The following is a 12,033-nucleotide window of genomic DNA, read 5'->3' as shown; positions in this document are numbered from 1 at the left end:
AACGAGTCTTAACAGCTCAGCGACACTGAATTTAGCTGGGAATTGAACACGCAACTCTGTGCCCCCTGCCCCCCTTCAGAACCAGAGGATCCCAAATTGCGGGACCCTCCCTGGTCCAATTTTGGCCTTTCACCCCCCATCTGGACATCACAGAATGGCTCCAAACCCCCCCCCCCCCCCCTTTTTCAACTAATCAGTGTTTTTCTATTCCAACTGCTCCTTCAAATATGAGCTGTCTCACTGTGGCGATGTTACTACTTTGCTTCTAGAGAAGGAGCAGCAGCATGGCATCAGTGCAGTGTCTGGGTGGGAGGTAACACTAGCCACTTCTGCTTAATCATGACTGTGGCTGATTTGTCTACTTTGGGAGGAAACCGGCTATCATAGAGATTTTACACTCTTAAAAAAAAAAGGACTGAATTGGTGAAAGTGGCAGGTGAATTACAGGATCTATCAGCCACCTTTGTGACAAAGGTAGCTTCCTTCCCTGTGTAGGACCACCTGGCCAAACCCTCCCAAAATGTCTCGGCTCACCATCCATTCCAGTTGCACATACCTGACCGCTGGGGCTCCTCTTCCCCTGGCTTCAGACATACCTGACCGCTGGTGCTCCTCCTCCCCTGGCTTCAGACATACCTGACCGCTGGGGCTCCTCCTCCCCTGGCTTCAGACATACCTGACCGCTAGGGCTCCTCCCCTGGCTTCAGACATACCTGACCGCTGGTGCTCCTCTTCCCCTGGCTTCAGACATACCTGACCGCTGGGGCTCCTCCTCCCCTGGCTTCAGACATACTTGACCGCTGGGGCTCCTCCTCCCCTGGCTTCAGACATACCTGACCGCTGGGGCTCCTCTTCCCCTGGCTTCAGACATACCTGACTGCTGGTGCTCCTCCCCTGGCTTCAGACATACCTGACCGCTGGTGCTCCTCCTCCCCTGGCTTCAGACATACCTGCCCGCTGGTGCTCCTCCTCCCCTGGCTTCAGACATACCTGACTGCTGGTGCTCCTCCTCCCCTGGCTTCAGACATACCTGACCGCTGTACCTGTACACCTTTACTGGAGTGGTCACCACTGGTACTTGCCATCTACATGAACAGTTAAGCTTATAAAAACACCTCCATGACATGAGCGTTCATCTGAAAGGCTGTGCGTGTAAATGCTTGAGTTGTCAGGACCGGGGAGCCAGATGGATTTGGGGGTACAGCATGTGGTGCAGGTTTTTCCAGGAAGTACCACCTGACAAAATTAGGTAAATTTCTATTGTTGGATGTTTTGTCTACCTGGCCGCTTTGGCAGGTAACCAATCATAAGTTGGAGCTCCTTTTCTATTCCATATATGTATTTGGCTAAAATGGTGAGAGTCACTGGTCAATTTTCGGATTCAGTAGACACTGTGGCCTACGCTGTGTATTTAACCCCCACATTCAGGCTCCCTTGCTTTGACATTGTTGTACCCTCCTGTTCTTCTTAGTCTTCTGGGAGGAGACTGCTCCAGAAACCTAGTTGTTTTTATACCTTTTCCCCCTCTAAAAAAAAAGTCATAAATATGTTGTCTATCAGTATTTAAAATAGGGGGTGGAAAGACTGGGGGGGACTGCTTACTTGTCGCTTTAGTTGTTGTTTTTTAGGGGGGGGGGGGCGGGTTATGCTTTACCTTAATTTTTCAGATGATTTACCATTGGTTTAACCACCCGTCAATCATCCCTGCCAAATGCTGTTATTATTAGGCAGTCAGGAGAAAGGCTGGCCTCTCGGCTGCCTGTCTAGAACTTGGCTAGGACCATGTGTGCTGGCTGTTCTTTTTCTGTTTTGTTTGTTTTGAACACAAACTGGGCTCAAAAGACAAAAGAAGAAAGAAAACTCTAGTCTTCTCATTATGTACAAATCATTTTTATTTCTCGTTGTTTTTAATGTATTTTTGGTTGCTGAAACAAGGAGATACACGTTTGTAAACAAAGGAACAGGAAAACCAAGCTGTATGCAAAGTCTGTAAATATGAAATGTGGGTTTGTTCATACTAGCCTATACACACGCACAGGACTGGAAACTATTTGTAAACTAGCTTTGGTTTGTGTAATAAATTACTTTCTATAACACCCAGCTGCTCTTCACTGTGGTCCAGATCTTCAGTTCAATCAATACACAGAGTCATGGATTGGGGTTTTGAATGAACTGTGTATTCATAGTATTCCCATGATGTCACAAGCATTTTCCTACCAATATGGCGCTACAATACACACAGCTCATTTGCTGTTTGTGTCACTTGATTGTAATCACCTGTTAATTGATTACAATCACCTGTTATTTTCCTACCAAGATGGCCGTGTGGTGATGTAACACAATATTATCAATAGGTTTATTATGATTTGATTCTCATACTTCCTTTGGGGACACATTGAACATGATATGAAGACAATCAAATGACATAATAATGAATTATCTGCAAAACTGAGTTTAGAAGAATTGTAAGAAGATAAAGAAGAAAGTGAGGTGAGGGATATTGAAATGCATTTAGGTATTTCTCAAATCTTTTCATTTGAATCTGTTGTCTCCATGAAAACAAAACAAAAATGACACTGTTAGAATCACTTTCGTCACTTAGGGCAATACATTTACAGCAATTGTTTTGGTGAAATTGGTGCGGAGACACAACTTGCATTCACATACTGATGCATGGTACAGACTCTACTGTACATATTCTACACATCTGTTATTCTATAGTTGTGCATTAACAAAGATTTTTAACCAGCTGCATCTACGTGAATCTAGTATCTCTAATTGTAAAAAATAATAATTTCTACATTGAAAGTTGACATAATATTGTATCTTCCTTTTCAACCATGCCCTGCTTCAAAGTCATTCAGTTATACCCACCACCACACCTTCATACTAGAAGCTTCTTAAGGGAATTTAAATGTAATTTTAATTTTTTTATGATGGGGTCACATCATTTCTCACTCACTTTCCCCAACCAATCAGCACAGACACATTTGATTGAAAGAGGAAGACCAGAGATAAGCAAGAGGAAGATAAGCAGTGGAACCAGAGGAAGACTGAACCAGAGGAGTCTTCCTCTGGTTCCACTGCTGATCAGGATGCTGCTGGTTGAGAATAGCAGAGAGCAAAGCAGGGGAAGGGAAATGGCCCACAGCCTCACACAGCAGCAGCAGCCTGTACTGCAGAGGAGCTGTGTGTGTGTGTGTGTGTGTGTGTGTGTGTGTGTGTGTGTGTGTGTGTGTGTGTGTGTGTGTGTGTGTGTGTGTGTGTGTGTGTGTGTGTGTGTGTGTGTGTGTGTGTGTGTGTGTGTGTGTGTGTACTGCAGAGGGAGCCGAATGTGTGGGCTGTGAAGGAGAGGCAGTCGCAGCTTGTGTGGGATGATGCTGGATGCTAGTGTGTGTGTACTGTTTGGTGTGTGTGTGTGTGTGTGTGTGTGTGTGTATTAAACAGTACAAACAAAATAGCTGTTACCATTAACAATTAACAATTCAAACTGTAAATAGTCACATTTGTCATATAGCCTACGCATAATCTTTATTAATCATAATAATAATAATATTGAATTTGATTTATATAGCACATTTTAAAATACAGCAAAATCTGAAGGTGCTTCACCGAGAGTAAAACAATCATAGCAACATAGTAAAACTGGTCAAATTACACGTAAAAACAGCCAATAATATGCTCAAGTGAGTCATATGAGGATTAAAAGGAAGCATAGAATTTGTAACTGACAACATTGTTAAAAGGAAAAAGGACTTAAGAACCAGGAGAAAGCAGAGAGGAACAGGTGGGTCTTAGAGACCTCCTAAAGTCAAAAATCAGTTTTTCTTCTTGTTCCTTCAGGTTGATGTCTGAGCGTCACTGTGCTGAATGATGTCTGTGCAGAGTTTGACACTAGAAGCTGTTTCCACAATCGTCTGCTGAAAGTGGAAAGTTTCTCTGAGCTCACTGAAAAGGCCATTTTCAACTAGCATGGTTTGTGACATCACGAATACTGGAGCCAATCCCTGTCCAGTATTCAGCAGTTAAAGCCCCAACACATTCTCACTCCCAACTCGTCATATGCTGCAGATCTGTCAGGAGCCCTTGTCGACTCGTCGTTGCAGGGAGCGGAAAGGGATTTGTTTCTGCTGCCGACTTAAATGGTCGACACCAATGGCAGAGCTTAGTCCCACTTCCAGGCAGTCAGACTAAGCACATTCTATTCCTATTATCTACAAGTTCGAAACGAGACCAAGACCGTCAAATATCGGTCCGGACTTGAGTACTAACCGCGCTGCCTCGCCGTCGCGGAGACGCAGAGTAGTATATCCAAGGCTTTACAGAGACCTTCACTGGTAAAATCTCCAGTGGGAGATCTTCCTCAGTGTTAAAGTATGGAAACAGCCGGTCAGTGAAAGTGTGTGTGACGGTGTGTATGCGTGTGTTAGTATCAGGATCAGAGAATGACAGCTTTCCTCTGGTCCAGTCCAGACTCACTCTGACCCTCTGGAGCTTCTTCTTCACTGGGAGAACATTGACTGGTGCTGATGGGGAGAGTGCTGTGTACTGACCATTATAGAACTTGATTCTCCATAATCCAGATCGTCTCTGTCCCTTCCTCTGGACAGACTCTGCTAACACACCGAGGTCCCACTCTGCACTGTCTCCAACTTCGACATCCCAGCTGTGAGTTCCTGAGTTAAAGCCCTCAGCGCCCAGGACAGAGAAGTGATAGTCAAACCTCTCTGGGTTTTCAGGAAGCTTCTGTCTCCCTCCACATCTCACACTGGTCAGATCTCCAGACAGGAGGAGTATTGGATTGGCGGTGTTGGGGTCCAGAATCACAGGAGTGTAGGAGACCATCTCCTTCATCTTGTCCCAGACTGTGAAACTGAGGTTGCCCAGGTGTTTGGCCTCGTCTATCAGAGCTCCTGAGGCCAGGTGTGGATCCTCCAGCAGGGGCCGCTGGACTCTTTCAACTGTAGCCTTGTAGTTCAGCAGAAACGAGACATCTTCAGCTTCCAGCTCCTTCTCTATAGCTCTGATTGTATCAAAAAGAGCTGCTATCTGTCTGCTCAGACCCTCAATCTTCTCCTTCATCATCTGACTCTTATGCTCCTCTTCCTCCCTCAGTGCAAAGATCCTGGCCTCCTCTTCCTCTTGGAGAAACAGGTGAAGCTTCTTAAACTCAGCCTTAATCAGCCTCTCTGCGTGTTGGGCCTGGACCTTAATGTGCTCTGCTGTCTGATCAAAATATTTTGTAACATCATGAAAGAACCGCAGTTTCTTCTTTAAGGGCTTCAGTGATTTCTGAAGTTCCTCCTTGTGATGCCGTGCGGCTTCGTCGATGGGTCTGATTCTGTGGTTGGTGTGTGTTTCTGAATGCAGACAGACAACACACACTGGCTGCTGATGGTCCAGACAGAAGAGCTTGAGTTTCTCACAGTGCAGACTGCAGAGATGCTCAGATCCTGCTGAAGCTCTCTGATCTCTCTCCAGGATGAAAGCCTCACACAGGTTCTTTAACACCAAGCTAACAGGTGGGTCACCGTGTAAAGATATGTTCTTACAAACTGGACACTCGTGTATGAGTTTCTCTGTCCACCAGCTCTGCAGGCAGGCTTTGCAGAAGCTGTGACAGCATGACAGGAGGACAGGATCTCTGAAGATGTCACAGCAGACAGGACAGGAGAGATCTTCATCTGATATGGAGGACATTTTCTCTCTTCTGAGTGACGCTGAGAACTCACCAGGCAGACCAGTCAAACAACAAGTGAGTGATGGCACCACTCCCTCCTCTGGAAAGTTCCCTGGAAGTGGTTTTCACTTCAACTGGTGTCTCTCGAAATGTCTCGTTCAGTGTGAGGAGTCAGGTTGAAGAGGCAGTATTCCAGTATCCCAGTATCCCCTCCTGTAGCTGTCCCCCTCTCGTGCCTTTGATTTAAAGATGTATTGGCTGCTCCGGTTGCGCACCTGAGGGCATATCATGAAGGTTTAGTCCTTCTCGCAGGCAGCTAGCCCGGGTTCAAATCCAGCCTGCGGGCCTTTGCTGCATGTCCTCCCCTCTCTCTCCTTTCCTGTCTGTTCACAGTCCTGTCCAATAAAGGCACAAATACAATAAAATAATCGTATTGTCAGTCTCTCGGTGTGTGCGGGTGTGTGTCTTGTTAGTGAGTAGAGGAATGACAACCTGTTTCCTGGTTTGTCTCAGGTTCCACAGGTAAGGGGGGTGGAGCTTTGTCATAGTTAAAATTAAATGGAGGATGAAAGAATGTATAATAGCACGTGATTTCATGTGACTTTAATTGTAAGATTACTCGTCTCACAGCTGTGAATGGCTCAAGTTTCTATTGCTGATGGAGAAGCGGTAGTCAAAATCTGTCAATAGAAGCGACAATAGTCTCATTTGTTTATTTAACCTTTATTTAACCAGGAAGTCACAGTGTTTACAGTGTGCACTAATTTAGCAAAAATAGTGATGATGTTTTGCTGAGGGCAATGAATGACTAAGGGCACTTCAGAGAGAGAGAAATTGATAGAGAGATACAGACACAGAGAGAGAGAGAGAGAGGAAGGAAGTGTGTCACTGCCTGTCTGCCTCCTCCACCCAAACTGTTCTGCCAGCATCATGTTAAAGGCTGACGGAGCAAACAGCCCATCTCTTTCTGCTACAACACATGAAGAGAGAGGTGAGAGAGAGGGCCTGTCTGGACACACACACACACACACACACACACACACACACACACACACACACACACACACACACACACACACACACACACACACACACACACACACACACACACACACACACACACACACACACACACACACTTCATTCCCCATCCCCAGCGTCTCTCTCTCCTCTCTCTCCTCCCTCTCCTCTCCCTCCCTCTCCCTCTTCCCCTCTCCCTCTTCCCTCATCAGCGAGCCCTTCCTGCCGCTGCCGGAGTGGGAGTAGCGCGCGTTCAGCTGGCCCGCCGGCTTTATATACCGCTCTATTTTTAGCCCCTCTCGAGCCCAACTATTTTTAACCAATATGAGCTCATCGCGTGCTGGAGCTGTCCAATGGGGCGAGAGGGAGAAGAGGGAACCATCCAATTGGGGAGCGGGAAAGGAGCGAGGAGGGCGGGTTATACAAGACTCCCACCTCCCACTATCTGCAGTGAAACAGCGAGAGGCGGAGAGACAGACAGAGCTCTCACTCTGACACTATTTCCAGGTCCCACAATAGTATGTTTGTAGTTTTATTAGCCTGTATGTAGCATATAAGCTCAAGAGATGCTCTAGCAACAGACGCTAGAGCCATATGGCTTTGGCCTCCTTAGAGTATTGTGGCGACCCAGAGTTTGACATGTCGGTGGCGATTACGACGTTATGTGAAGGCAGCGGATCAGCCAGTGTATAGGGGACTTCCGGTCTCGGGTGGGGAGCGAGTCTGGGAATACGAGGAAGCAGCGGACAGGACGTGTGTGTAGCTAGGAGCTGTGTGTGTAGCTAGAAGCTATGAGTGTGAACCAGGAATAAAGACTGTACTGCCTCTTCTCCTCCTCACTTAATGATCCCGGGAGCGGATTATTACAGTATGTTCTGAAGCTTGGTTCTCATACAGCTCACTAAGACCAGGGGTTTCCCACAGAGCCGCAGGTTCACCTACTATTGGTCCATGATCGGCAAGCTGCACGATCACTGGACAGGCGACCTGTCAATCACGCCCAAAACATAGTATTTTTTTATTGTATATATTATGCTAAACAGGTGAGTTATATAAAAATTAACTCCCCGTAGGCTACATTTGGCTAATCTCTCGACAGACTTTCGACTTCCATCCAGCTGCGCTTTACCCGATCAAACTGAAGTGAACGTGACCGGTGTGTTGTCAACACTTACCATTTTCAGCGTATAGCAAGTTGCTACTTGCTACTAGCAACGAGCTAGAGTTGTTATTGTTGTTTCATTTTGAGAGCGACACGCAGGGAGCGGAAAAGAAATGCATTAATTGGCAGAGCCGGTCGGTTGAAGCCAATGGCAGAGCTTGCAGGGAACGGAAAGGGATTTTCTTCCGCTGCCGACCGCGCCCCTTGAGTTCCTGTTGCAGCACATTGAAACGAGGCTGCCCCCAGAGGTTAGAGAAAAACATTTTTTGTTTAACCGATGGGTTCCCAGACATTTGGCATGAAAGGTGAAAGTGTATTTATGCTGTAAAGTCAGGCATTTTAACATGGGGGTGATGGTACTGACTCGCTTTTGAAGCCAGCCTAAATTGACCATCCGATGAAGTGCAGTTTTTCCTACTTCCGCATGCAGGCCTCAATGCGACCAAGTAATCCTGCCTCCTCGGTTATGTCTCACAAAGTGTTTCGGAAAAATAAATGCGCTTTTAGAAACTCAAAACAACCAGACAAAATCACATTCAAAGAATGGACTTTCCACGATTAGATTTTCAATTTGTGGTGATCAGTGATGCGCTGCTCGCACCTCCTCCTCTCTCTCTCTCTCTCTCTCTCTCTCTCTCTCTCTCTCTCTCTCTCTCTCTCTCTCTCTCTCTCTCTCTCCTTTTTTATTGTTATGACTTTTCCTAAACTAAACGTTGGACGGGATTGCCGCACCAGTGAGTCATGCAGACGCCCACCTATTCCGTTGTCCCAAAGTTTTATTTCGGGCATCTGACGCCCCGCCCTCTATGGTTTAGGCTACTGTGACGGGACAGGAGTTTAGTCACTGTCTGTCCCATCACACATTTCACTTGGTAAAGAAACTTTTTTTTTGTGCCTAGCATGGTCCTATCATTTAAACTGCACTTGATGTTATATCCTTTCGCACCGAGCGCGCTCCCGTCAGTCGCGTCACCGCACCCCTAGTTTTCCACCACATCACGACGGGCGCGCGCAGGGAATATGAATCCACTCTCCTGACTCACTCAACAGCCAGACACGACATCACATCTGCTTACTGTCACTACAAAGGCATGCCGAAAATACTGCATTCCAAATGCTGTGATTGGTTAAAAAAAAGAGATACTATGAAAACATCACAGAGCTAAACTATATATAGCCTGTATGAATGTCAGTGTCATAATAATGAAACCATAGGAGGAGGGAAGCATAACATCAGATAAAGTCACTATTGACAATCGTAGCCTATAATAGAAGTAGTCCCTATGACTTTTACGAGGGATATATTTAGCCTATGTTTTTCTTTCCTCAAAAACATAAATCTTTTGTAAGAAGAGGTATTAATCTGACTCATAACCTCAACAGTAGCCCACAATGTGCATTCTTTGCATGCCAGCAATCATTTTTGGCATCATATTTTCAAGTGATGGGGAGCTGGTCTTATTTGATGGTCCTGGAATATGTTGTAGGCTATATATGGGGCAGTATTTGTGTGGCCAATTTGAACGTATTAGACCTAATATTATAATAATGAGTAGGCTATTATGACTGAAAAATCTAGCATGTGTTTTTCTTACCAAGTAAGTAAGATTTTGTGATGATCAAAGCAGTGGGAAGGCAGTGGGCTGATCTGAAAGTGGGTCACAAACCGTCACATCCTAAATTAATTCAAGAGAATGTGGTATTCATAGTTGCAGTTTAACAAGCCCAACTTCTTCAAGACATTCTGACGTAAGCAACTTAAAAGATTTTATTTGGGCCAAAAGTAATTTATATTCCCCATAATACCCCCCCATAATGCCCCCTCCCCCCCCCCACACACACACACAATACGAGTTTTGTTGCATGTTTTCTTTAAAAATGACACATCCTGTTCTAAAGATTCCATTTAGTTTTTCCACTTCCTCTCCTCACCCAGTTCACTTCCTTTACCTCACTTATTTCCCTAGCTTTACTCCTCACCAATTAATTATATTGTTCACCTGTTGGTTCCCTCACTGATTGTCCCCATTCATTTCACCTGAGTTCCCTCCCTCCTATTTAAGTTTACACTCCTCAGTTTCCTTCATTCCTTCCACACCAATGCATGGGGAGGCACATTTCACAGACAGCACTGCTTAAAGGGCAGCTCCTGTGTTTTTCCTCCTGTGTTTTACTCATTTCCCAAATATTGTTTGCTGGACAAATAAATATTTCACCTGGACCAAAGCTGTTTCTGGACACTCATTATATCTCTGCATCCTGACGATGCCCCATGGTGACAAGTCAAAGTGAAACTTGGAACCAGAACCCTCCTTTACATATCCCAATAGATAGATAGATAGATAGATAGATAGATAGATAGATAGATAGATAGATAGATAGGTAGGTAGGTAATTTAGATAGCCTACTAGATGCCTACTTCATGTTGGTCATTCAATATAGATTTTAAATTAATATAATTTTCATGTAGCCTACATTTTAAATACATTTTCTCTGCATACTTTGTTTCAAACATACCTTATCTATGTAGATTCCCCGTGTCTCTTCTCTTATCTAATCTCACACTGACCTCTAGCGGACAGCACCTGTCATTACAGTATAGTTTGAACATGAGTTCATCAAAAGGCCTGTCAACTCGTTCAATAACTTAAAAAAAACGTCTTCCTTTCTGCTGTAGCCTACCCCCTACCTTTCCCCCTTTCATTTTCTGGACTCTCCGTCAAGGCCACAACACATTTAATAAAGGGACCAAACGATTTCCTAGGCTACTCTCGCGGGATTTCAGAAGTTTTGGCAATGCGTTTTCAGGTGGCACACAGCAGCATGGTGAATAGGAGCGTAAACAGAAGATGGCAGCACGGTCATAGGATTCAGGCTCTCACCGACGACATGTGAGTAAAATATTTATTTATTTCTACCCTCCCCCCATTATGCTGTCAGAAGTGGGCATCTGATAACCTAGCCTCATATCAAATTGTCAACACAGCTCCGTGGTCGTGGAGCGCGCGGATTCTCCACTGTCTTCCACTTGGTGTAGGCCAATAGTGAAATTAAACTGTAAGCAATGTTTATTTGCAAATTTTGCATTCATTCTTTCTCTCACATGACTCTGATTAACTATTTGCTGTGTACATGTTTGCTTTCACTTTAATTTGATTGTTATTATTATTATTATTATTATTATTATTATTATTATTATTATTATTATTATTATTTTAATCTAAGTGACCTTTTGGGAGGAAGGGCTCATCCAGCTACTCATCGGTGTGGGGACAACACAATAATAAATCCCAATCTTATGATGACCCATTAAAACTTATTAAGATCATATGATTAATGAAGGTTATAATAGATCTGTCCAGCACCAGCCATGGAAATAAATGACCCGAAATGATGGCCATTAAAGACCAAACCACCACCGATATAAACAACACTGAGTCATATTTTAGGAAAAGCCTGATTTTATGCTTGTTTTTCCATGGCCTAAAAAGATGAAATAAACCCCATAAAAGGGAACATGATTATAAAAAAAAAACATAATTTAGCATGATCTTAAATCTAGAATTAAAGGCAAGTAAATCAGTCCTCATTAAGTGTTGCATGAGAGAGAGAGACAAAGAGGATACAATGAGCTGAGCAGCCCGACCTCAAACACTAATTGACTAAATTACATCAATAGACCCTTCTCACGGGGGCCATTTTGTGTCGAAATCGCAGGGTAAACACAGGTGCAGGCAAAACACTAATGAGGGTTTCCAACTTCCAATCATGGAAATTGGAAACCCTCATTAGTGTGTTGCTTGCACCTGTGTTTACCCTGCCATTACGACACAAAATGGCCCCCGTGAGAAGGGTCTATTGTTCAATAGGAATAGAGGCTTTTTGTACAGGCTATTTGGGATGCTGTTAACGAGGCGCCTGATTACAGGGAAGATTGGCGAGGACCTCCGATTATTCTGCTTTATAGACTTTGGGAATTTCTGATGAGGCTGTTCAGGGGAAAGTGGAAAACCAAACTAAATACAGGTACTGGTGGAGAGTCAGCGTCTGTCTTGCTCAAGGACACTTCATCAGGGTGGAGGGTTTGAAAGCGGCTCCTCTTAGTTAGTAGTACAGTAGTAGTAGCTAGTAGTAGTTAGTACTTTATTGGCATATAGCAGTCACTACTCAC

General features: G+C 44.6%; 1 protein-coding gene across 1 annotated transcript; it reads right to left on the bottom strand.

Moving 5' to 3' along the window:
• Positions 1 to 3,246: 3,246 nt before the first annotated feature.
• Positions 3,247 to 6,000, bottom strand: LOC310781388 (nuclear factor 7, brain-like). The gene has a single exon (XM_083642009.1). It carries the CDS (start codon positions 5,698 to 5,700, stop codon positions 4,243 to 4,245), a length of 1,458 nt encoding a protein of 485 aa, XP_083498135.1. The 5' UTR covers positions 5,701 to 6,000; the 3' UTR covers positions 3,247 to 4,242.
• Positions 6,001 to 12,033: the final 6,033 nt, after the last annotated feature.

The sequence above is a fragment of the Poromitra crassiceps genome, assembly GCF_964638095.1.
Source record: "Poromitra crassiceps genome assembly, chromosome: 8".
In the NCBI taxonomy this organism is placed as follows: domain Eukaryota; kingdom Metazoa; phylum Chordata; class Actinopteri; order Beryciformes; family Melamphaidae; genus Poromitra; species Poromitra crassiceps.
The sequence above is the reverse complement of the archived record's forward strand: the minus strand, read 5'-3'. Positions and strand labels throughout refer to the sequence as shown.

Coding starts and splice junctions, on each gene's coding strand:
- LOC310781388 (XM_083642009.1), bottom strand. CDS start 5,700: ATGTCCTCCATATCAGATGAAGATCTCTCCTGTCCTGTCTGCTGTGAC.